A 26,899-nucleotide genomic window follows, 5' to 3' on the forward strand; every position below is an offset into this window, starting at 1 on the left:
TGAGGTCATACTATTTTGGGTTCATGCTTTTAATTACTGTTTCTCTGCTCATAATATCTTGATTTATGGATCTATCAAAAAGCAATTAGGCAATAGGTCAATTTAATTCAATCTGACCAGCACAAATTTAACTTGATGAGGGATAATTTGCTCACTTTGCACCTCTTACTAATTGATTCATGCCGTTTTAAATGCCAATCCTCACACGTTGAAACAGTCTTTGTATGCGTCCTTGCAACAGTGAATAAGATCATTTCTTGTTATTTATTCATAGGCATTAATTTGTTAATCTTCCTGTAATCAATTTAAAACTTTCCTGGCTCAGCCACTTTCCTGAGTCTTCTTGGTATCGTCCCAATCTGACGTTTGTTCAGTTCAATGTTTTTCCACCGCAGATGTTGCTTCTTCCACCTCTTTGTCATAACTGCTTGTTCTGCTGCTTGCATGGAATATTTCATGCTCTGAGGTAAAGGGCCCTTGAGTATTGTGTTTCAGGTCATCCATTACGATAATTGCTTTTACTCACCAAGTAGGCTTTCCTTATGCAAGCTGCTTTTAAATGTTTAATTACATTGTTTTGAGGTAACAAACTTTGTAACTGCTTTTGAAAGGGCCGGTTTGCTGTTTGAAATGTAAAATAAAACGAGGCTCACACTGTGTGCAAACAATAGATTTAGCTGCTTTCAGAGCTCCAATTCTGTAAGTAACAAAACCGTAGTAGAGTGAAGTCACAGCTTGTGTTTCCGTGTCTACATTACACTCTAGCTGGAAAGCTGAACAGGACAAGCTGTGGTTAGAGTTACACACTTCTCTGACAGATGTCAGTTTGTTAAAGGGACTCGGTGTCGCTCATTTGATATGAACAACTGCCTCTGAAAGTTTAATTCATTTGTTGTTTTTAATCGTGTGGGGGGGGGGGGCTTTGATTGTGGCTTTTAAATAAATATAAACGGGCTGTGGAGGCTTTGTGAGACTGTTGTATCATTTGTTCAGGAACATGTGGTAGTTCTAGCGCCTGCCAGGTTTTTCTTTTCGGTAATTTGCCAATTTGTTGACAGTTGAAATGTCTTGTACAGTAGCTGTTTGGCTCCTAAGTGTCTCAGAAGCTATAATAAGCACAAAGTGCTCAGTGAAGTTTGTGTGTTAGAGTAAAGCGGCGGGCCCTTGGAGCTGTCAAACTGCAGTATGTGGAGCATTCATGTATGTCTGTGAGAGAAGAGGCATTGCGTGGTGTTATTGATTGTTTTTGTTCTTGTGTGCCGTTTTTGTCCTTGACTCCAACACTTTGACTGGGAGCTTTATTTTTGATATGAGAAATATGACTTTTTGAGCAATTCCATTTCATGAATCAGGGTGGATTTACAATCTAGATCATTGATCCCATTAGCCTTCCATGAGCGGGACCATTTTTTTTTTTATTCCTATAATGACAATTTCCAAATTACACTAAACCGAGAGGAGCTGGCACAATGCCGAGTCGTGATGCGTCCCCCCCTGTGTGTGCTGAGCTGTAGGAACATTTTATTCAGTCATAAAACTGCTGTTTTGAAAGATATATCACACATTTACTGAAATTGGAGAACAAAAAGGCTGTGCAGAAATTAACTGGACTTAATTAAGCTAAATATGCATTATATTGCATTACAGAAAGTTCACTATAGATCAGCACTTCTGGAACAGTTTAGGCCTCACACAGGGGACGTCAGAGAGCTTTAGTTGAAGTGCAAGCAGAAGAAAAGTGATTTCTTCTTTTTTCTGTATATAATCTATTACAACTGTAACGGAGATAAATTATGTTTGAATGCTACAAACCCGAACCAATCAACAGTTGTAGACCATCCATAAAGATTAACCAGATATTTAAAATTGTAATAATCTAATTAGCAGAACAAATGTAATGCTTCTTTTCCCCAATGAATCCAAACAGAGGTTTACAATAATGTCTTACGTTAAAACATTAGGAAGTCCACTATTCAAACGGTGAGCAGATACACAATTAGGTTGAAGTTTTATTAGAGGTGGCTCATGCTCCAATACTTCCAAAACGTCAACTATAGCTCTTGTCAAGTTAAGAAATGTGAATTCTTAATAGGAATTATTATCACTATATGCATCTGATGACTGCACTGATTGTTGAACCAATTTGTAAAGTGGAATATTTAAAGCAGAACAGCTATCAAAAGTAAATATATATATATATATAAATATATCAAAGTGAAAAATAAGCTTCATCAGAACTGATATGAAAAACAGTGCTTTAAGATGTGTAAGACATTGTTCAGACCATCGGCCCTGCTAAGACACAGTAATGCAAATATGTTTTCAAGAGTGATTTAAAAGGAGATAAGGAGCTCGCCACTCTGATCTCCTCAGGGAGGTTGTTTGAAAGAGTGTTGGTAATAACAGATAAAGTCAAATCTCCCTTAATCCGCAGCCTAGATTGCTGGATTTTGGACAGAGCTTTAGCCTGAGACTTTAGGTTACAACCAGGAACAGAAGGGGTCAGAAAATCTAACAGGCACTTAGCTCTAAATCCAGCAAAGGCATTAAAAGTTAAAACCTACAAATCAATTAAAAGTTTACTGGAAGCCAAAGAAGCAAAAGCTAAAATAGGTATGATGAACTCTCTTTCAAACTAAAAATTCATTTTACGCCGGCCGCGTCTGCAGACAAAGCAGACAAACCTCCCCCTCCAACAATATTGATGAGCTGAGGTGAAAAATGAACTGCATTGTGCACAGCCCTGTCTCCGGCTAGGTTGAGCTGTAGGCAAAAATATTGTACGGTGTACCTGTATAATTTTTCATTTTAAATCCTGAGGAGTCGCTGGACATCCCATAATTCATTACCAAGCACATTAGGGAGGTTCCCGACGAAATGTAATGGTGCGGTTTTTCTTGTCTTTTTTTATCCCCCCTTCACTGACGCGCCTGCTCTCATGGCATAAACAGCCGCCGGGAAACCTCGCTCAGATTTGCTGACAGCAACATTTTGTGAAATATCTACTGCCATTTGTGACGGCTTGGGGAGGAAGAGGACCTTGATGTGATTGAGTGGATGGAGCAGCGGCAGCTGTGGAGGAACGTCAGTGTGGCGTGTCAGAGAGAAGAATTATTTAACTAATACAGGAAAAGTTAAGATGATTTGATAGTGTTTAATTTGCATCCAACAGCAGCAAAGAGGAGTGGGATTGAGATAGTCTGTCTGCAGCTGTAGGCATGATCGGGGATCTCTGTGAGCGAGCTGGTGACGGCAGTCATGGCCTGAGCCCATTAGTTCAGGGTGAATACACTGTGCAGTGAATCTTCTGACGGAAGATAACTGTAGATTGGATTGAAAGTGATGAAGAGGGGAGCGGGGGTGAACAAGAGGCAGCAGCAGCAGCAGAAGTGACCATGTGAGGAAGCTGCTTTATACGGCAAGAGGACAGGCTGAGGAAGAGTGATGAGAGGCGCTGAAATTCACTCACTACAAGGTCCCCGAGTGAAAAGGCGTACCTTCTGGCCAGGCGATCAGAACCTAATGCTAATGTTGGGGTGGCAGATGTTCTCATCAGTATAATGCTTTGAAGTTGAAATTGCTCACTGCACGCTGCTAATGTAACACATTTTATCTGGACTGGATAAAAGAGACTGAAAACGGAGAGAAATAGAAGGTTGTGGAAGAATCTAAGCTCAAAGAAGTCCATCTCATCCATAGATCGCATCATTATTTTAAAGAAAATGTTTCATTCGTCACTGGAAGGACGCCTTGTAAATATAATCCACAGGAATTATGTCAAAAACATCCAAGATATCCATCACCATTAATCCTCAGAGTCAACAGATCACCCGGTGACCTTGAAATGTCTCGCTAGAAAATATAAAAACTCCCAAGATATTCAGTTAAGATGATGTATGAAACAAGGAAGGCAGCTTGAATTGCAAAGTGTTTCATCTTTATTTACTTTTTATGCTCCAAAAATACTCACTGGTTAAAATTAAAATGACAGCCGATTCCCTTGTTTTGCTTAGCAATAAAATGATATTCAAAGTTAATCTTCTGAACAGCCATTACAGACCAAACATTATACCATTTACTTCTTAAAACTCAAGAATATATAAGATTAGTACAAATCCATCCATCAGTTTAAGTTTCTTATAGCATGGTTATAATTGGACCCAACTAGATCGGATATGAAATCATAGCAGAATCAAGTTATTGATTCGAAAATGCATGTTGAAATACAAAGATGTGATATTTCAGTTGGGCGGCCTGCATCAGACTCTGCTGCTTCTACCTGAGGGGCTTTTCTGCCCTTGACAGAGGAAGCTCCCTACACATGTTGTATACGTTATCTTTGTTGTCTTGGTCTGCACCTCTTTTAAAAAATGGTGGCTCACAGTAGTGATTCAATAATTTGCTGGCTTATTTTTGTTTTAATGAGTTTAATGATTTCCTGTAGCTTGCTGTGTCAACATGATGAAAATGTTAGCTGTCGTTCACCCTCCGCTGGCCTCACACTGCCCTCTCCTTGCAGTTATTTATGGTGGACAATGCAGCTGATGACTGGAGGATAGCCATGACATATGAGCGCATCTTCTTCATCTGCCTGGAGATCCTGGTGTGCGCCATACACCCCATCCCGGGGAACTACACCTTCACCTGGACAGCCCGTTTGGCCTATTCCTATGTGCCATCCAAGACGGATGCGGACGTGGACATCATCCTGTCCATCCCCATGTTCCTGCGGCTGTACCTCATTGCTCGTGTCATGCTGCTGCACAGCAAGCTCTTCACGGATGCCTCGTCCCGCAGTATCGGTGCACTCAACAAGATTAACTTTAACACACGCTTTGTGATGAAGACCCTCATGACCATCTGTCCCGGCACTGTGCTGCTGGTCTTCACCATCTCGCTATGGATCATCGCTGCATGGACAGTGCGAGCTTGCGAGAGGTGCCTGGATCAGTTTCTCACGCTATGCCGTGCTGCTTCACATTAAACATAGATAAGGCATAAAAATAGATTGTGTACACACATTCTAGCAGTTTGAGTCCTGGCATCAAGATAGAGCAGTTTACTCAGAAAAGCTTTCACACCAACATTTTGTAAATCATTTTTAAACATACGTGTTGTTTTTTCTAAATTAAGCTGTAATGTCAGCTACTGCGAGTGCATTTAAAAACTGGTCAATCTATTACATTTAATTATTTATTGCAGATACCATGACAACCAGGACATAACCAGTAACTTCCTCGGAGCCATGTGGTTGATCTCAATCACGTTTCTAACCATTGGATATGGGGATATGGTTCCACACACATACTGTGGGAAGGGAGTCTGTCTCCTGACTGGCATCATGGTGAGTAAAACAGAGTGAGTGACTTTTTCAGTAGTAGATTAAGAGAGGCCTCATTGGTGGGATTGTTGCTGTATGAACCAGAGGTTTTCAGCGTGGGAGGAAGAGCTCCGCTGTACTGAGCTTGGAAAACATTTTGCTTCATCAAAACCCCCAAATATCACACTGCTTTGTCTCACACCACATAATCACAGTTTGGTTGAATGCCAGACAGATAGTATTTGGAAGTAAGAAAAATACACAACTTTCTCATGCGAATTACATGTTTTTCAAAATGATGGTAAGTCACAATAATATGTCTGTAATTGTCATAATTTGACTTATGGTAAAGTACAAAAGCTGATTTTATTAATTTTATTACACGAGAAAGGATTTCTGTCCTAAAAAAGCATCTATCATAATAACGATTAATAATTTTAAACTATAATTATGTATTTTTATTATGAATTAGTCTCAAAATAGGAACTTATACCTGTTTGATGTTGGCTGTTTTGCCTATCATTTATACCACAAACCTTATTTCTAGGTTTAATTGGCTCATATAAATGTGTAGCTTTTATCTTTGTAATTATAGAATATATCTTTTGTCTTGTTGTAGTTGCACTGTGAACCACAAGAGTTCTCTTTTTAATTGCATTGCACTTGTACAATGACAATAAACCATTGTATCTATCTTCTATCTAAAACAGAAAAATCCGGTTTGAAAAAGGCATCCCCCTGATCACTTGATTTTTCCTGCTGGGTCTCTGAAGCTCTCTAGCCCCCTCAAGAGGAGGCATGTGCCTCAATCTGAAAACCATTTAATGAATGGATGGACAAACTTCACTGTAAAACAGCAGCTAAAATAATCCCTTGTTCACACCTTTTACTCTCCATAATAATTTCTGAAACAAAAAGGTTTCCATGGCACACTCTAAGCACTGGATGTTTAGGTAAAAAATAAAAAAAGAAAGAAAAATGTCTCAAAGGGGCATAATAGATATTTAATGATCTATTACGCACACATTTCTGATATTACAGAAAACAAAAATTTCACTCGTGTGAGCGTCAACCACTGAGTTTTTATGAGGATCCTGCAGTGGGAAAAGAAGCTTCAATTGTGAGACTCTGGCGACTCTATAACTGTCACATCATCAACTTTACCTGTAGCTTAAAGAGGACGGTAATTTAGATAATAAATAGTTTCTTGTCTCTCAGTGCTGTTAGCAAACACTTGACGTTTGACACAAAACAATTCATTTAAAAAAATAAAAAAAGGCATAAGCTGCAATCATGTTGTAATTATTACAGGAATTACATCAAGTTATACTTGAAAGCGGCTCATACATTGATACATACATGATAATTCATGACTGGAGAAAATGGCTGGTAAGGAAATATCGATGAAAATCAACATGGTGTGTCTGTGTCTCTTCTCATTACTCCTCAGGGAGCTGGCTGCACTGCCTTGGTGGTGGCTGTGGTGGCAAAGAAACTGGAATTAACCAAAGCTGAAAAACATGTCCACAATTTTATGATGGACACCCAGCTAACAAAAAGAGTACGGAAAAGTTTGGGCTTGTATAACAAACTTAATAGCTTAACTTTCTGTTACTCTCTCATTTCATGGTCAACTAATTACTTCTGGGGTTTTTGCTCTTTAGGTGAAAAACACAGCTGCGAATGTTCTCAGGGAGACGTGGCTCATCTACAAGAACACCAAACTAGTGAGGAAGATGGACCACGCCAGAGTCAGGAAGCACCAGAGAAAATTCCTCCAAGCCATCCATCAGTAGGTGCCGCCATCTTGACCCTGTCAGCTTATGATGGTCTAACATTGATTTTTAACCGGCATCACTTTCATTTGATTCATCAGTGCAACACAAACCTGAAATCTGAATTGTTTGACACCTGTAGCAAAAATTATGTTCTCATGTTAGTGAGAATTTGATTACCATGTTTCAGCTGACTTGAAGAACCTTCCAGGTGTGATTATTAATTGTTCTGTGGATTCAAGTAAAATATGCATGGAAATTGGATTTATGTAAATATTATTCATTGATACACAGGAGGTTCCTTTAAAGTACTTATGAAGGTATGCGTTGTTTGTTTTGTTTGTTTTTAAAGAGACTTTGTTTATCTGTGTAAAACTCATTTTGCTTTGAAATATTCTGAAGTTACAGAATTCACAGCAGTGTAATATTGATTTCGCTCCCGCTCACTTCTCGCTGTCAGGTCGACTCTTGTGTGTTTGTTTGGCTGTGAGACGGGCGTCAGGCTGACCTCAGGGCCGACACATTTGGGTTTCTACTCCTCTAGCGGTTGGTCAGTCACTTACCTGTCAGCTAGTCTTTTAGTGGGTCCCCAAGGGCCCCAAAGTGCTATCTCACTCCAAAACAGTATTGATTTTAGCCTCACCTCACTGTTTTGCTTTCATCTACAGTACTTACCAGCACATTTACTCTGTGGCTTCTTTTATTAACTGGCTATCAGCACCAGCTTTATTAAAATACACGACTAAACGGAAAGTATATTTTTAGTATGTAGTTTTGTGCTCAACTAAGACGTCTGTTTGTACGTTTGTTTGCTTTGTGTGGTTTTCTGTTAGTATATGGGTCTCTGTGGTCTCCCATGTGCAACTTTGATTTACTCATGAATCTTTTGAACACATGTTTATGTTTTAAGGACATTAGGAAGTTGAATTGCAAAACAGTAATAACACAAATACACCTAAGCTGTCTGCTGCTGCAAACTGCATCTGGATTTGTGCTGGTTATTTGCATTTTCTTGCCCTTGCAACCCATTTGTCCATTGCTGTTAGGTTTGTGTGGTTTGCAGCAGTGACGACAATATCTCAGGTCCACTTTTGGCTCTTGAGGACAACATAACACCCTGAGCTAAAGCTAAATCTATAAAGAGCCTGATTCAGTAGAGGAAAGTCACGTCCAACTCTGTGTGACACCGGCTCCTCAGCATGGTCCCAACATCCTCCCGTCACACTTTGATGATACAAAGCTTTTGCTGCGTTCACAGGCTTATCTGTGGGGAGGGTTTGGGGTCTTGCCTGCAACCTATATATGCCAGGTGTGATGAGCAATCTCTGGATTGGGATTAAAGCAGGACAGGATGTGGCCTGACATGCAGAGGGTAGTAAATGGCCTACAGGTGTCCTTGACCCGTCAAGTGGCTGCAGTAAACATCAAATCAGATCTTATCATGTTTGCTTCCTCTCGTAAAAGCTGCAAGACAGAGCTCACAGTCATCATCAGTCACAGTAAAGAATGTGAAGTGTAAACTGTTGTTAAATGGAGCCATGGATGCTTCGAGGCACTGTCCGTGTCGCTCAGTGTTTGCTCACTTTAATGGAGAGGTTGTTTTTATTTACCGCGTCAACTGATAACCGGGATTAGCACCTGGAAAAAAAGTGTGCGTGTGGGAGGGGGAGGATTAGATTCAGAAAGCAAGCACAGCTGCAGCCACTGGAAAATAGTCCCAAAACAGAAACACCGGTCCCTCTGTGAGATAAGTCCCAGGTTATTGCTGCTCCTCCGAGGTGAGGCGATGGTATAAAGATGAGGGTTACAGCACCCAGACTCAAACAGATTCTACCATCTGAATATGTTGATCTGTTGTTGTAATAATTCATTTGTCTACTTCATGTTTCCTTTTTTTTTTTCCTGTTTGTGTCGACACAATGCAATAGAGCTCGAAAGTAAGTCTTCGCCTCACACATAGATACAGGCCTGTCGTGTGCATGCTAACGAGAGCTTGTCCTTGAACCCGATAATGTTACTAAAAAAATAAAAAAAAAAATAAAAAAAAATTACACTCCCTCATTTGATAAGTGAAATTCATGCTTTGAAAACGGTGCATCTAATGGCTTGATATGACAAGATGTCGTCATTTATTTCAAGCAGCTACAAAGGTTTATCTTAGTTTCAAAGAGACGCATGTCAGTTTGACAAAATGCACATTACTGTCTACATTTTTCATCGATTAGTCAAGTTACAAATAACCACTGCAAACAGTTCCTGAACAGATTTATGCTGCACATTGTATCCACACCCACAGATGCATATTGAGTGAATTTCAGTTATCAGTGATGGAGGGTGTTTTTCTTTCCATTTCTGCATGGATGTGATGAGACTTTGATCTTTAATCAGAAAGGCACTGATTAAACTCCAATCAACTGTGCTTTCACATACCGAAGGATGACAACTAGAGCTCTACAGAAGACGGACCTGCAGTTGCACAATATAAGTTATATTACCTCCAAAAGCCACATTATACAGCCAAGCTGTCATGCTCCTATGCAGACCGGGGCTCAGGGTCATCTTTCGGCGAGTGGAACCATTGTTACGCCTGTTTGACATTTGCAGCCACATTTCCTCCATTTCTCTGTTGGATGACACAGTAGCAGAGATTCAGTATTACCACGGCTAGTGAAACGGCACATGCACAAGGACATGCAGCTGTCATGCAGGAAGAATCAGGAGAGGTAGCAGCAGATGTAACTCAAACACTGCAAAGGTCATGCAGACGGTACGATGTTCCACGCTGCAGCTATGGTGTCGCACACGTGCATCCGAATGTCTTACAGCCCATAGCAGCTGTGAAATCGAGTGTCTCAGAGCAACAAGACTGTCCCCTCTGGGAACGCTGTCCCTTCCTTTCTACAAGGTCCAAGTGGGAATCATAGCAGGAAGCACAACACTGAGTGCTTGTTAGCTCAGAGATCAGTGAGTTGGAGAAACAGGAAAGTGACCTGAGCCGAAGGTCATGGTAAAGCCTCAGAGCAATTCCTCTCAGGCTGAAGAGGCTGCGACTGTGACCGACAGCGTAATGCTGTCAACAGGGACAGAGGAGTTAAAAAAAGAAAGAAAAAAAACAAAACTGTCTGGCAGCAGCAAAATGTTCACCCCGTCCATTACAGAAGAGATACATTTGCATTTCTGTCCACAATGAGGTAAACAGAGGTCGCGACAAAGAAAGCATGTTGAAAAGATATATTAAAAAAAAAAAAAGATATCGAGCTGCACTAACAGAGATTGCCCTTACAGATTTAGTGAGCTTTTGAAAAGCTTAGCGTAGCTGTTTTCCCCTGATGAATAGCAAGCAGATTCAGAGTGCCCATTCAGAAACAGTGCAGCCCACCAAGAGTGATTGACTGAAAGGAAACAGACGCAGAATGTAAAAGGACAGGATAAGGGGGTTGTCTCATCGTGACCTCAAGCTGCATCAAAACAACTATTGGTCATCCAACTGTGAAATGTATCAATCTAACAGGTCTTACATCAACTCCAAAACCATTTATCATTGAAGATCTAGTAATGTGTCACATTTTCAGGAGACAACTATTTTCCTTTGTTTGGTTTGACTATTTGAAGTATTGAAATGCTGTTTTTTTCTATCATATTCCGAACAGTCTTGCTGTGTAGGAAGCTGTTCAAGCTTCACTTGCCAGGCTACATTCCCTCCTTTGTAGATTAGTTAAGTGACAGTGCACCCTCTGTTGGTCTAACCTGTCATGGTCGCTCCACATTTGCTTGTCTTCAGGAAACAGAAAAGAAATCCTGTGCTGCACAAAAACTGGTGCATCTGGATAAATTAAGAAACTCCCCAGAGGTCCCCCGAATCCCTTCTGGATCTGGTCTAATGTTTACCTTGGATATGCACACAACATAATAATTACCTCACTAAAACTGCATTCACTTCTCACTTGAATAATGTTTTTGTTTTTTGTTTTTAAAATCTCATTATTATTGACAATGGTACTATTTTATCACAATCTGAAACACAGTGCCAGACCGGCCACCATGATGTTACTTTTTTTTTGATTGAGTTAGCTGTAATTTAACAGGCATGTGGTGTTTCAGGAGGGCAGAAAAACCTCTTTAATATCTCAAAACCACGTGTGGCTGACACGCTACAATACTGCACGGTTGCTGTTTTTGAGCCCCCTGAGAAGCAGAGTTAAACTAGGCTCTCGGAGCCTAATTAAGCAGGAGATGTGAATTATTTAAGCATGTTGCATGAAGTAGGTGAGATCTTTTTGCCAGATATTGTGAGGAGTTTCGGGGCAATGAAAAATGGACACTTTTATAGATTATATCTCACAAGCCACGTGTCATGGGGAGGTTATGCCATTTGTAAGCTTTATGGAAGAGTGTTATCTTCTATCCGGGAAAACATTACGAGTCAGATTGTGAAGACAAGTAGATTTTTTACCATTTTGTTGTCTTAAAATTAAAACAAAAGAATTAGTGTACCTGCCTCCTTTATGCTAATATTAAATGTATTTGGCATTTTAAAGAATAGTTTATAATCATAAGAGAGAGAAGTAGTTTTGTTGTTTGAAGAAAACACCCAAAAGCAACATCGAGCCACTTTTGTTGCTTTATATTCTTATTTGTCGAGTCGCTATAGGCCTTGGTGAATCCTGATTGCACCATGTATGCACTCTCTCCCCTCTTGTCTTTAGTGTTGGTTGAGTAGGATTCAGAGCTGCTCTCATGTTCCTCTGAGGCAGCTCTCCTATTTTCCCCTGTGGTCTCCTCTCCACTTGCATGCAGCTCAACCAAACAGACCGACTCCCCCCTGCAATCCCCGCATTCTCTACACACATCCTGTGCATGTCCTTAGGAGTGCTCTCCATGTGTATGCCCTGTGTGTGCACAACTTCAGAAAGAGAATGACCGCTTCTGACCGCGTTAATTCATTTGGGTTCTGAATGGTCTTGTGTTCAGATTGAGAAGTGTTAAAATGGAGCAACGCAAGCTGAATGACCAAGCAAACTCACTAGTGGACCTTGCTAAGGTAAGATAGCCTCCTGCTGCTTTGTGCAACAGGATAACAATCCTTTCCTCTGTGTGACTGAATTCAATGCATGCTAGTCCACACGCTGAATTAGTTGTGTTTTCTAATATCATCAAAGTCTACAGGTGTCAAATAAACAGACAGGCTATACATCTGGGTGATGCTTCTGGTTGACTGCGCGTCAGATTGTGTGGGTATTAAATAATAACGTCTCTTTATTTTGCAGCGTAAATTACTGCCCCCCGGACATGATCTCCTGAAATTTACTGACTGAAATAAACAAGAAGCCCTTTTTGCATATGCAAACACCCAGTACAGTTTTTCACTTCATGTATTCTCTGATGTTTGTCTCCAGATGCACTAAACAGAAGCCGACAAACCTTAGGGAAAGACCAGGCAGTGCGCCAGCCTGACACAGCAGAAACAGTAACCTGGGAAGGGAGACACACTGTGATCTGATGATTCAGCCAGAAATAAAGGCAGAGAAAAAGAAGCGAGAAAGGCGGGGCGCTTTGACATTCACAAGTACACCACAGTCAAACTGGATATTTTCCAGCATGTCATGAAAGGTATTAGTTAATATTGCCTAATCACCCGGTGGTGTAAAACAGCAGCGAGAGTTGGGATATGACATTGGATAAGGTGGCCGGTGGCCAGCGCGCCTCAGCTGGAGTTTTAATTGTTGCTATAACAGTCTGACGCCTTAAGAGGGCAGTGTGGATTCAGTCTTTTCATGCTCTCAGTGGAAAGATGGGAGCTAAATAGAGCTGAACATATCTTTGGAAGATGCATCGCCACTGCAGTGCTCTGTGAAATTCCTCAGATCACATTGTATCCTCTTCAATTCATCATCGCCACTGTAGTCCCTCTTAGACTCACTTTTCTTCCTTTCATTGTGAAAGTAGTGAAGCATTTGTTGAATGTCATTTTTCCTCCACAGCACTTCTCCCATTTACCATTCAGGCTGAATTACATGTCCTCAAATTGCAAAATTGTTCACTCAAGCTACAGTTTGAAACAATCTCAGCTGCTTTCCTCTCTCTTCTTCTCTTATCTTGTCCAGAAATAGGCTGATGGGACGATTTTAAGGATTTCTTTAATGGTTGAAGTGGATCTATATGTATTTTTACTCCCATCAGTTCCTCTATTTATAATACTTCATGAATCAATGGGCCTTATCTTTCACTCTAACTCTTTTGGGCAGTACTAGTCAACATGTGCTGGTCTTATTTCTATATTTACAGAAGATGCTCATACTTGGGTTTCTTCAGCTCTATATGTCGCTTTGTGACGGGTAACAAATCATGGATACTCTTATGAAAAGCAAAATCATGAGATTCCAAGATATTATGTATTATTATTGAACTCAGACATCTGGGGAGAGCTGCTTCTTTAGTTCTCATTGATTCACATAGACAGTCTATTCCATGGTTCCTGCTCCAGATAAGAAGAGGACAAGGTAAGTGATGGATCCCATCGCCTGTGAGCTGCCAGGGTTTATTAGACTGTACAATGACTAATACCCCAGCAGTCGCCTTCTTGCAGCAGCACTCCATGACACCAATTTTTGTATCTGTTGATGATCACTTTGGAAAATGAACTTCAGAGATTGTGGAAACCAGCAGCCACGGTATATTTTTTTAAAGACTCTTAACAGATGGCTGATGGATCAAAGGAGCAGAAAGCATCACGCTAAGTCAGCAGGCACCTTTCCTGTCTCCTCAAGGTCACTGAGTAATATACTCCCGTCTGCTTGGAAACCCGACTTGCTGTAAATGGTATAAAATTTGCCCTTGCAGGTCAGTTTCTAATGGAGATTGTGCTTGAAATGGAAGCTTAGCATTTATAGCTAAAAAAGAACATGAACTGACGTTCGTCTGACCTTTTCTGATTGATGAAGGAAGGTATTTTCCTCTGTGGGGGAGTTCCCCAAAAGCCATGCAGGCGGCCATAGAAAAAAATATTCATTAACGTCTTAAATCCCCTGAATTTTAATATTAAAAAATGATTAAATGTTTTTTTTCTGTCACCATTAACATTATCTGTTTATTTGCAAATTGACCAATATGTAAAAAAAAAAAAATAATCTATTTAAAATGATAACCCCATGAATAAATAGCCACTCTGAAAGACTTTTCAGTACTAGCTCCTCTTGCTTATAGTGTACAGTACACAAAGAAAAAAAAAGGAAAACCCCTTTTCTTAGTGGGGAAATGCTGAAATGATTTAAAGATAAACAGAGTCTGCACGTTCCCGAGCGTGATAAGGGAAGTCTCCTCACAGACACTGAACACCGACTCAGACCAGCTCTCACAGCAGACATGCAATTTATCATTCCAAGAAGTACATACAATTTCTTTTTTTTTATAGATAAATTGATATGATTGTGAACTGCTGTTGAGATCCATAGGTGATAAAAATAAAAATAAAAATAAAAATAAAAATAAAAATAAAAATAAAAAATCTATGTTGTTCTGGTGTTTTAACTTTAAATATTTGCTAAATGTTTACATATACTCTCCAACAATGACAACTGTAACAATTATAAAGCTTTGTTTTTCTCATTTTCATTTTTTGAACTCATTATCACACAAAAATACTCTTTAAAATAAGTGTTTCAATATAATAATCAATCATTTTACCCTGCACTTTTTTGAAAATAATGACTTCTTATCATAAAGGAGAAGAAACAAATCCTGCAGGGGAGGGGGAATCGCTTCTCCTGCTGCTTATCCTCCCTTCAACTCTCTGGCGCTCCCCAGGAGAGACCCACCCACCACTTTGAACAACTATGTTTTACAGTGTTGAAGCTCATTAGATTAAACTGAACTTTGTGTGCAATTGTGATATGTGATAAATACTTGGAGACACTTGAGCATGTGAGTGAAACTATACATGACAAATGTGAATGTATGTGATATTTTGATGGTTGTTTTTTTGTTTGTTTTGTTTTCGGTGCCAGGCGGTTTTTGTTTTGAACAATTTAAAGTAAGTCTACAGTCTGCATTTGATATGTGAAGACAAAGAGAGCATTTCAATCTGAATCTCACCATTTCTTGTTGTTCCTTTCCTCTTCTTTTCAGAAATAACAGAGCATTTTCAATTTCACATTCAATGAAATGTTGACAAAGTTTCTATTTTTGACTTGAATCCTGTTTTTGTTTGCTTATTTATTTGTTAATGGAGGAACCCAGCACATCCAGGAAGCCTTTTAAAGGTGACCCCAGTCCGGAAAACGATCCCCATTGAATGTGTTTCCTCTCTCCTGTTCCAGACTCAGAACATCATGTATGACATGATATCGGACTTGAACGAGAGAGGCGAGGACATGGAGAAGAGGATTGCCCTGCTGGAAACAAAGCTGGAGACTCTACTGAGTAACTTGCAAGCTCTGCCTGGACTCATCAGCCAGGTCATCAGCCAGCAGCACAGGGACTTCCTGGAGGTGCAGCTCCAGCCTTATGACAAACACAGCCCTGAGCGCTCACAGTCAGTGTCTCGACGGAGGTCGTCCTCCACAGCACCACCCACCTCCTCCGAGAGCAGCTAGAGTCCAAGGGGAACGCCTCCACTGAAGACTTTTGCCATCATATGGCCAAGTTGCATTTATCGTAAAGCCTTATGGTTTCAATAAGTATTATCCAAATTCTGATGACAGAATCCAAGATACTGGGGACAATGCATTTTAATGGATAACTTCATGCTGTTATTTGTTTTTTATTACCTCAAAAGATGTTGTTATCCTTGCTCTGGTGACATGACCACAACCAATGGCGCTTCCCTTAGTAAAAGGCCTGTCGACGAGGCTATGACAAGAACTCTACCACATCTCTATGCAGAGGTAGCCAGTTTTAGGTGGCAAGATTACCAAGTGTGAAACTATTGCACTAAAATAGTGCTTCTCACAGGACGTTGTGCTTCTGCTGGCTTGATTGGGTTGCTGTGTTCCTCAAAGCAAACTGAGAAACCACTGAGAAATCAGCCAGGAAGCATGTCAGTGACAGTGAGGAACAGTGCTGCGTTTTATGGACTGGAGTGAGCGGAGAGCAGAGGGCAGTCAAAAATCGCTCCTACACACTGTCACTCAGAGAGAACTTAAAAAGCTTGAAATGAGGAAAAAAGCATATATCTTTAGGTTAGAAACAGCATCAACTATAGTGGTTTTCTTTTTTGCAGAGTGCCCCTGTAGAATGACTATTTTTGGGGCGACGTTGCAAATAATTTATTCCTCTAGTCAAAATGAATGCATCAAAATCTGTACTTGCACTTACTTTTTAATCAATGCACTTCAATGCTGACTGACATATGATATAAAGATGCGTTGCTCATTAAAATAAGAACATTTGAGATGTTTGGGCATGGGTTTATTATTGTCAATCCTCAAGTTGTGGCTAAGTGTTAATGACGTAAGTAAAAGCCCCCTTTTTTTCCACAAAAAAGCATCAACAGGAACCAGTTGCAGTTTATAGAAATGTTCTGAGTAACCATAAATTCAGTAATTACCCCACGTCTTGCTGTGTCTCACCTCCTGTCCTTCTCTCCTATGCTATTTATGCTTGCTGTCATTCGAGCTGGGCACCAAGAAATGCTGAACAACAACAACAACAACCATAAACCGTATCTACCTTTTGAAAATAAGAAAGCCTATTTTTGTATACTATGATGAGGACAAGCACACCTCTTGCAATTAAACACAAACAATAGGATCTAGAAAAGGCAGATTCAGCATATCTAGCATATGGTTTAAGACATTTTGGACTGGAGATCAGATACATGAAGTTTTTTATGAGGTTATTTCCTAAACCATAATTATAAACCGATTTAAAAACTGCAATATTCTTCAGACTGTATTTATTTTTTACAGAAAATGCTTTGGATGGCACTGTTGGTTGAGCTGGAAGAGCAAAAAGTGGTCATCCCTATCTTAACTGACTGATATTTACTGGATTTTGAAGTTTGAATGTCCAAAATTTGTATTGAAATACTTTGACTTGATTTAGATGTCTTCCTTGGCCATTTATTCAGTCTGTCTCCATATAAACTGTTTGAAAAGCCCTGGTGTGCCCAATATACCCTCGAGGCATCAATATTCAGTATATGACTGTAGTTGTTATTGTAACCTATTCTAGGTTCACAGAGCATCGCATGGATCAGAGGAGATCTGACGGCCGCTCATCCAGACAGTAGCACTGATCTTGTTCGACCAGCTCACCCTCCAACCAATAAATCAATCAGAAGGTCAACACAACAGCAGATGATCAGTCCACACACTTTAGCAGCATAGAAACCAATGAGAGATTATACTGTATGCGACTTAAATGATAAACAATTAAACAATTTAAAAAAAAAAAAACTATATTGCACAGGCCTGTGTCCTTCTGTTAATGTGTGATCATTTGTATTGAATATGATGATGAGGAAGTAGAGTTACGCTGTTAGATATCTGTTTCAGTCATTTTGTATCCCTTTGGTTCAATTTTATTATGCAACCTTTCTAAGGTCTCACTGAATGAACACGTGTGCCTCAACCTGTGGAAGAGGGTAAAATTTGCCCCTGTTCTTAACTTGTAGGCATGACCATGTTGACTGTATTATGCTTAAGGTGCATGGTGGCCCAGTAGTTAGTGCTCTTACCTCACAGCGAGAAAGTCATGGGGTCAAATACCAGCCGGGATTTTTGTGAGGAATTTGCATGTTCTCCCTATGCATGCATGGATTTTCTCCAGGTACTCCGGATTTCTTCCATAGTCGAAAAAAACATACACGTGAGGTTAATTGATGACCTTAAATTTGCCCCTCGGTTTGAATGTGAGGATATGGATTTTTTGTCTCTCTCTGTTTGTCCTGTGATGATCTGGCGACCTGTCCAGGTGTCTCCTGCCCTCACCCATAGTCAGCTGGGTTCTGCTCCAGCACCCCGTAACTTCGAACAGAATTAAGTGGTATACAGTATGGATGGATGGATGGATGGATGGATGGATGGATGGATGAATGGATGGATGGATGGATGGATGGATGGATGGATGGATGGATGGATGGATGGATGGATACACTCTCTGTACATTGGGGCAGTGGCTCAAGTCTGGATTGAGAGTTTACATGTTCTCCCAGTGCATATTTGGGTTTTTGTCCCACAGTCTATAGACTTGAATTTTAGGATAAATAATACATGGAAATAACCATCAAGTGTGACTGTCTATCTCTCTATGCTTACCCTTTTACGGACATGTGAGCTGTCCAGGCTGTAGCCCGCCTTTGTCCATAGTCTCGAGGACCCTACATTGGATAAAACTGAATAAAAGCTATGGGATTGGTGTGTGTTATGCACTGAATCCGGTGACATACACAGTCATTGGTCAATTTACCGACAGAGAATAAATCCAAAGAATACAGGATATTGAAAGCACTTGTGAAACAACCAAAGTGACTAAAAAACAAACCAAAAAAAATGCATTCATAAAGAGGATTGACCTGGGGGGTACCCAACTCAGATCCTGCTAACACAAAAACAAAGACGTACACGTACACACAATCATGTAATTTGGTTGTTTTGAGAAAATCCAGGAAAGTGTCCAGGAAAGACCAAACACTCACAGGGACAACATGCAAACACCATAAGGAAAGGCCCTGGGTCGCCAGCAGAGGTAAGAGTGTTAACCATTGCACCTCCATGAGGCCAGCATTTACAGTCGGTCTCAAATGTATTTACATAGGAATTATGTGACAAAAATGTAGTCTTAAAAAATCCAAGATGTAGATAACAGTTAAATGTTTGTAACCAGGAAAAGAGCAAATTATCCAGATTAAGTTAACTTTTCAAGATTAAAACACAAAACCTGTGATGACACGTGCTCAAGGATTTATAATCAGCTGTGAATTCCTAAACTCAAAAAATCATGATCACAATGCAAAGTAGGAATTGATTAAAAGCAAGCAAGTTGAATCATTTAGACAGAGAGAAGGTTTTTAGGAAAGCATGCCACATAATAAATTGCAGTACTCACCCAGTGCTTTACTGGATATGAGAAATGTACCCAAAACTGTACTTTTTTGCACGGAGATTCATTTGTTTGAAATCCTGCCACACGCGCGTATGATGTCCTGTGAGCCACCGCACTGGGCAAAGCGCGACTACGGGAAACACACGCAAGTCTCGCGAGATTCCCGGCAAGCCGGCGCACAGCCGCAGTGGTGTAGCGTGCATGTTAGAAAGAGCGCACAACTTTCCCCAACTTTCATGAGAAATCTCCCCGCTTCCTCTCCTTGTAACGCAATTCCTGCCCAGGACTCGCCGCCAACATGAGTATCCTCGCCAAAATAGCAGAGATTGAAAATGAGGTGAGGTGAAAGTAGATTCATTGAATCAGTCACGTTGGAGCTAAAACTGCTGAAGCTAGCATGGCCGCCGCTCAGCAGGGCCTCGTCTTAAACTCCAAATATTTCTGTTTATTGACACTTTATAGGAAATTGAGAAGAGCTGTTCTGAATTGGTTCATGAAGCCAGACGGATATTTTCTGTATTGTCCACGTAGACCGATGATATTTATGGGGGTGACCCAGCTTCAGAGAACCGCGTTAAAGCTCGGTGTTGTGAGAAAAAAATAGATAAATCAGCTTCCTCTATAAATCATAGCACTATCCTGGATTATTAATATTGTTGTTTTGTGTAATCCAGCTTCCTCAGTCCAACGATGCATCTTATGACCGTGGTGTGTTTAGGATATTTTAATGTAATCGTTGGGGACCCAATAAAACATTAAAACAAGTGATCAATATATTGATTTTACTGAACAAAGTGCTGGGAGTCAGTAGAAGATCCTGATCAATAAGTTTGGCATGAAAATGCTGTTTGTTTTCTGAAAGCTCTGGTGTGGACAATCAATTAACATTTTTTTTCTTTCTAAACCTTTTACTTGTCTTTTTACATTAATTTCCTCTCTATTGTTCACTAAAAATGTAAATGTTTGTGATCAGCCATTAAATAACTTGAAGCGTGACATTTATTAATAAAACATAAGATCTGCCCTGACAATGGGTTAGAAATACTGAAAAAAAAAAAAAGTATGGAGTTTATCTTGGCTGCAGTGTCACCAAAAAACACTAGTCCTGTTTGGTTGTGTACTTTATTAGGAACTATTACAGTCCATGGAAAATACCACATTATTCAGACAGTTTGTGACATAATTACCTCAAGTTCAATCATTATTTTGTTGTTATTTAACAAGACTACCCCAAATTATGAGTCTTATCATTCCAGCTCTCCTTTCATACAGACTAAGGAAGATGGAATACTTAACTCAAGTAAAAGTTAAGAATAAGCATCCATAAAGTACAAGTCAAGTTGAGAGTAATTGTTGATTAACATTGTTAGATGAGCATTTGCATCTTCAGATTATTTTTGAAAATGAAAAGGTGGTTACTTAAGACTGCATTTTTGAAGCTGAACGTAATTCAATGGCTAACATAATAATCTAACTGTGAGTAAACTATATTGTACTCAGTCACAATGATAACTCATCTGTTAATACTGAGGTTTGTTGTTTTTTTCTTGCCACTGTTGGAGAAGCACCGTGTGAATGTGTAGCTTCGATTAATTGGTCACATGGAAGTCTAGGTAATGTGATTTATTTTTGAAAAGTTCCCTTCAAAGCTAATTGTACTCAATTAAAAGTAAAATGATTGTTGCAATGGAACTACTCTCACAAGTACAATTTATCTAAAAAGTTACTCGTCTGAATGTAATGTGTCGCTGTACACCTCGGCACACGTATCATAGTTCTTCCTTCTTGTCTTTAAATACTCCTCAATATACACTGCAGAAACTGCAGTAAATTTAAACAACAAAATTCATGTGCTTCATGAACATTTCAAGAGTATACATCGTTTGCATCCTGCCTGTTGTGATTCAGACCTGTCGGTGGCGCTAATCTTTCCAGCGCATTGTGGCCAAAACTCTGGAAAGCAGCACTAAACTAAGTCTTAACTTCAGTAGTTTTGTGTAATCTTATTTACGTCAATATAGGCAGCACAAACTGCTGACCTGCTTTTTTTGTTCTCTGTATATTACATAACTGACGTGCAGCCCGGTCTTGTTGTGTTTTGTAGATGGCCAGGACGCAGAGGAACAAGGCCACAGCTCACCACTTGGGTCTGCTCAAAGCACGTCTGGCCAAACTGAGGAGGGAACTGATCACACCAAAAGGAGGCACTGGTGGAGGAACAGGAGAAGGTAAGATCACAGCACTGGTTAGTCACACTACCTACTTATAATTGAGTGGTCTCGCCTCTAAAGATATTAATGGTCTTATTTTTAGGTTTTGATGTGGCGAAAACTGGTGACGCTCGCATCGGCTTTGTGGGTTTTCCTTCGGTCGGAAAATCTACCCTGCTGAGCAACCTCGCAGGCGTCTATTCAGAGGTTGCTGCCTACGAGTTCACCACTCTGACTACTGTTCCTGGAGTCATTCGTTATAAAGGCGCCAAAATTCAGGTGCAGGAGATTCTTCTATGCATGATACCTGATTAAATAGTATACAGATGGTTCATTACTTTCTTCTTTCCCCTCCCCCTCCCCAGCTCCTGGATCTACCAGGAATCATTGAAGGGGCCAAGGATGGCAAGGGCAGAGGCAGACAAGTCATTGCAGGTGAAGAAGGATTCAAAAAAGTTTCTGAAATCTGAGACTGAAATCTGTATATTTGACATATTCATGTGATGACATTTTTAAGAAAAAGAAAAAATCTTGACCAAAATGCTAAAATGATCAGTTTGCCAGGAGAACCCTTTCTTTATGGTCCTCTCGCTCTCGATTTGCTTTATTTGTATTTTAATTTTCAGAAGAATGAACGCAATTTAACTTTAGTCTCGGCCAGTTTGAGCCTAAACATACATGTTTTGCAGCATTCATTAGTTTGTGACGATGACTGGCTCGTCATGCTACATTAACGGCTCGTTTGTGGGTTCATGCTATTCAAAGGCACAGAACCCAGGAACCACGCCACTGTAGTGTCAATGCATTGAATTTGCGCCCTTCTCTCATTGCATAGTAGCCATTTTGTCTTCAAATCGTGTTTTCTTTCTGACGCTATAGAACATTTGCAGCTTTTCTAATGCATAAATGTAAAATTCTCCTGGTGGGACTGTGGGCATCAGCCAGTATTTTGCCTAAATTGTAGTAAAAGAACTGCATCACTCACTATTCCATTGAATAGGGCATGCACAATGAAGAAGGGACTCCTTCCTCCACTGCGTCAGTCGGTGTCTTTATCTCTCGCTCCTCCCTCTGTCTCCCTCTGCTAGTGGCTCGGACCTGCAATCTCATCCTGATAGTGCTCGATGTGTTGAAGCCTCTCGGTCACAAGAAGCTAATAGAGCACGAGCTGGAAGGTTTTGGCATCCGACTGAACAAGCAGCCGCCCAACATCGGTTTCAAGAAGAAGGACAAAGGAGGCATCAATTTTACTGCGACAGTATGTGTTACTGTACTCTGCACGGCAGGACTGTATAATACCGAGAAGCAAGCATTTCAATGTTCCCCTCAGTGTGAGCCACCAAAATAAAACTGCATATTGCCAACAGCAAAAACAAAAAAGCTTGCTTGTTCAGCATATAACTGTTGCCCCTACGGTGGAAATTGAAATGGTCTGGATTCCCCTTGCAGTGGGCAATAATCATATTGCACTTGCTCCTACAGAGTGTAAATTATTAAGCAAGGCAGATCTTTATCTACGTGAAGTATTCACACTTTCATTCCCTCCGTGTGTTTCGTTTCTCTCCCTCGCCAGTGTGCACAAACCGAGCTTGATTCCGAGACGGTGAAGAGCATCCTGGCAGAGTACAAGATCCACAACGCCGACATCACTCTGCGCAGTGACTCCACGGCTGATGACCTCATTGATGTGGTGGAGGGAAATCGGTAAGCTGCTGAAGTGCCAGAATGGGCCCTCCTCCGTCGGTGGGTGTGGCCTGTTGGAATCTAAAATCTCAAGTGAATTCCCACCACACCAATGCAGATATGCAGTCGAGAAATGCTGCTCGTGTGTCCCACTGCAATGTAGCCGAACGGGGGAATGGCTCTCTGAACGTGATGCGTGGATGAATCAGATGCATCAAAAAGTAGAGGAAATGTGCCCATTAATGAGGTATGATTCATGGGCAAACAGGAATCGTACATACTATCAACTGTAGCTTTTTATTAATGTATTTATTTATTTTTTATTGCGTGCGGCAGTAGTAGCTGGAGTGCAGCTGAAGAATTGCAAAGCATTTGCAGAGAATGTGCTTCTGGGAACATTCTGCGCCGTTCCAAATAATAACAGTGAATGTAAAGAGGAGCCTAACACTTTCAGAAACATACTAATATAACTATGTTTCATAGTGTTTCTCTCTTTTCTTTTGTGTGTGTGTGTGTGTGTCCCTGCCTCACGCAGCTTTAAAAAAAAAAAGAGAATTCAGTTTGACCTTGTTGGCCACAAGAAAGGAGAACTGAATTTTTGACTTATGTTCAATTGCAATAATGCAGCCGCCACCATACTGCAGTAACATTAGGAACACTCAGCTGAAGAGGATGAAATATATCAGGCAGCGAGTGAACCGTTTGTCCTCGGATTTTATATGTTTGAAGCAGAAAGACACACAAGTGTGTGTGTGTGTGTGTGTGTGTAGTGGGGCGTCTCGTAAACTACAGCTTTTTTGGCCTGTTCCCAGTGGTCAGTATTTGTCCAAAGTGGTGAACTGGAGACAATGTCATGGGAGATCAAGGCTCATTAATGCACACACAGGTCCCGCCTCTTCGCTTACAGGACTTAAAATATCTGCTGCTCACGTCTTTGTGCTATAAATGGCGGCACACCTTCAGAGAGTTGATGGATTTGCGCTGTTTTTGCAGAAAAGGGAGGAGCCGCCCACTATTAGGAAAGCACTCTTCACGTTATGGCTGATTGATGTCCTTGCGCAGCATTTCTTCAGAGGTTAACAGAAACGGTCTTGAAAGGCTTGCGGCAGCAAGGACACCCTGCTCTCACTTTCTGTGACGAGAAACCCGAAGTAGTCGAGACTGAGCTAATTTTAGTCTCTTTGGAAACCAGCATGCTTTCACACTCTTGTCTTTTTTCCTCTATAGAGTCTACATCCCATGCATTTATGTGCTCAACAAAATCGACCAGATCTCCATCGAGGAGCTCGACATCATCTACAAGGTGCCCCACTGTGTGCCCATCTCGGCCCACCACCGCTGGAACTTTGACGACCTGCTGGAGAGGATGTGGGACTACCTGAAACTTGTGCGCATGTAAGTCAGGGTTTGTTTATGAGGGTTTTTTTTAAAGTGAGGTAGTATTTTGAGGTGTGTTTCTTGACTTTCTGTTCTGTCTGCAGCTACACCAAACCCAAAGGCCAGCTCCCCGACTACACGTCTCCTGTCGTACTGCCTGATGAGCACACTGCAGTGGAGGATTTCTGCTTAAAAATTCACAAAAACCTAATCAAAGAGTTCAAGTAGTGAGTATCCTACACTTGGCTACAATAAGCGTCAGAGTAAAGTGTGTGTTTTTGTACACCACGCATCGGAAAGGTTATATTCTTCCACATATCTCTATATATATATATATGATATATCAATTTAGGACTGAATACTGACAATAGAAATGGCAACTTCCCCAAATCTATTTTTTGAAGGTTATTGCTGATATTTATTAAAAGTAAATGTTCAAAGTAAGACACTAAGATACATTAAAATGCTACGAACTAACACAACTTATACAAATGCTTTTTTCTAAAATCCAGTTATCCGGTTAATAAAAACATGTGTCTGAGGTACTGCCTTCCTGATGGTGAAATACACAGTTGAAGAGTATAGTTTAAAAAAATATATATAGTCACTCGTCTTTGTTCAAAATCTTAAAGGTAGATTAACCTTTAATATCGGGGTACATTCTTGCTCAACCAGGCACTGCAGATAAGAATCCTTATCTGGAAAGTACACATTTTAAACAAATGTCAGCATGATTTTTTATTTATTTTTTGTCTTACCCCATCTTTGGGAGAGATGCATATAATTCTGTTCATGTGCAAACTACTACCAAGAAAGAGCTGTTTGGGTTTTTTCTCCTGCAGTGCATCTGGTCTCCTGAGGGCCGATTTCGAGGCGTTTTCTTAACGAGCTGTTTGTCTTTATGGACACGACATGCTCTGAGACATACCATGCCAGCATTAAATGTGCAGTTTTGATTTGAGATGATGAACGATGAGCGGTTGGATCATCAATCAGTCGATGCTACGGAGCATTTAAAGGGTCAAACATGCACTTTAGTGCCTTTGTTCTCAAAAAGGCGTCATCATACAGTAACGGTGACAGGATTAGTGTCTGCTCTATAAGATGAGTAGAGTCGTTTTTTTGGTTTGTTTTGTAAAGCTGTAAATAACTCTGCCCTTTGTTTTCCAGTGCACTTGTGTGGGGCGCATCTGTGAAACATAACCCACAAAAGGTGGGCAAGGACCACGTGATGGAGGATGAAGATGTAATCCAGCTGGTGAAAAAATAAAGAAAAAAAAGGATGTTTCACTTCCTGCATGGCCTGTGTGTCAGAAAGTGTTCTGTACAGTCGAAAGTCACCAAACAGAGCCCGTTTTCTCATGTGGTTTCAGGTTTTCTTTTTTGGCTTTAATTTCAGAAGAATGACCTAAATGTCCCAGTTAATAAGAACCCACAGTACTTAACACCATGAATAGTTCATATTGAATATTTGTTAAGGCTTGCAATAAAATCTGAATATAAACTACAATAAACGCATAATAAACCCGTCTTCTCTGCACCTTGTCATTTATTAGAGCCGTCTGCGTGAATGTTGGCATGTTTTTTCTGAATTGAATGCATTTGGTTTGAGACAAAAGCGTCGTAGAGTCACAAGCAACATCATATCAGCAACATTTCAATCTGGCTCAGAGAGAGGAGGGTGGAAAAAAAAAAAAAAAGTCATTTCAAAGCTCTGTCCAGCTCAGTGATTTATGTGACATTGATGATGAAGGCAGTTATTCAGGCCGGTCTCCCACTCCCTTTCGGTGGTGGGGACGGCCACTCAGGTTAATCAGTTCATTCACTCAGATGCAGTCTGGGGTCATCAGATGCCAGCTGTTCACAAGTAACTCCACTGAGTAAAATAAAAGTTTTATCAGAGCCTGGTGCCGTTGTGAAAGCTGGCATTCTCCAATATCAGTATGTTGCAACCAGCCTGCGGTGAAACGGCCAAGGGGCCATTTTGTGTCTGCTTACGGCATATTAGTCCGTGTGTGCAGTGGATAGCGCCACTGCATACGCAATATGAACTGTAATACGATGGAGTTCGGGCTGGAAATTTGCAGAACAAGATTGCCGCAGTGGTTTTGAAGCTCCATTCAACTACTGCAAAGATGTAGAGGGTTTTTCTTTGCTAATATATTGAGAAACTGCCTTATGGAAACAACATATTACAGTTACTCAACAGAGATCAATGTAAAATATTCCATAAAAGGATTGTAAATCACATTATGGAATATCTCGGTACCTGATGGCCAGTATAAAAAATGTCCTGGTTAAAAACGTGTTTCACGGACACTATCGTTATGTGTGTCTTTAATACAAAGCCAGGTCATTGTCAAAATGATCGTTAACACAGCGGTCACATTGTGTTTGACTCTGAACGTCAACGGATGGAAGGATTTTGGCTTGTATGAAGAGTTGATTCAATGAATCGCCAACCAGCTAATGTAAAACAAGCTCACGACACC

At 40.5% G+C, this 26,899-nt stretch overlaps 2 protein-coding genes across 2 annotated transcripts in view; both read left to right on the top strand.

The window, feature by feature from the left end:
* kcnn2 (potassium calcium-activated channel subfamily N member 2) overlaps positions 1 to 17,475 on the top strand; it is a gene marked incomplete at its 5' end in the record, with an annotated part of 29,813 nt that extends 12,338 nt beyond the window's left edge. Inside the window, 6 exons of the mRNA XM_080476573.1 lie at positions 4,520 to 4,938; positions 5,203 to 5,344; positions 6,771 to 6,881; positions 6,985 to 7,112; positions 12,067 to 12,136; positions 15,411 to 17,475. Coding sequence (XP_080332699.1) covers positions 4,520 to 4,938; positions 5,203 to 5,344; positions 6,771 to 6,881; positions 6,985 to 7,112; positions 12,067 to 12,136; positions 15,411 to 15,686 — 1,146 coding nt within the window. The 3' untranslated portion in view covers positions 15,687 to 17,475. The remainder of the gene's footprint in view (positions 1 to 4,519; positions 4,939 to 5,202; positions 5,345 to 6,770; positions 6,882 to 6,984; positions 7,113 to 12,066; positions 12,137 to 15,410) is intronic.
* A 1,825-nt stretch (positions 17,476 to 19,300) lies between these two features.
* Positions 19,301 to 25,938, top strand: drg1 (developmentally regulated GTP binding protein 1). The gene is made up of 9 exons (XM_080477708.1): positions 19,301 to 19,474; positions 21,242 to 21,365; positions 21,451 to 21,626; positions 21,713 to 21,782; positions 22,436 to 22,605; positions 22,921 to 23,051; positions 24,258 to 24,425; positions 24,512 to 24,634; positions 25,578 to 25,938. Exons 1-9 carry the CDS (start codon positions 19,436 to 19,438, stop codon positions 25,675 to 25,677), a joined length of 1,101 nt encoding a protein of 366 aa, XP_080333834.1. The 5' UTR covers positions 19,301 to 19,435; the 3' UTR covers positions 25,678 to 25,938.
* The last annotated feature ends 961 nt before the right edge of the window (positions 25,939 to 26,899 follow it).

The sequence above is a fragment of the Lipophrys pholis genome, assembly GCF_963383615.2.
Source record: "Lipophrys pholis genome assembly, chromosome: 12".
Classification (NCBI taxonomy): domain Eukaryota; kingdom Metazoa; phylum Chordata; class Actinopteri; order Blenniiformes; family Blenniidae; genus Lipophrys; species Lipophrys pholis.

What these genes read in the sequence shown, in the direction of transcription:
- drg1 (XM_080477708.1), top strand. Translation starts at nt 19,436, where the DNA reads ATGAGTATCCTCGCCAAAATAGCAGAGATTGAAAATGAG. An exon ending in TAGCAGAGATTGAAAATGAG is followed by an intron (nt 19,475 to 21,241) that starts GTGAGGTGAAAG and finishes TGTGTTTTGTAG; the next exon opens with ATGGCCAGGACGCAGAGGAA. An exon ending in CTAATCAAAGAGTTCAAGTA is followed by an intron (nt 24,635 to 25,577) that starts GTGAGTATCCTA and finishes TTTGTTTTCCAG; the next exon opens with TGCACTTGTGTGGGGCGCAT.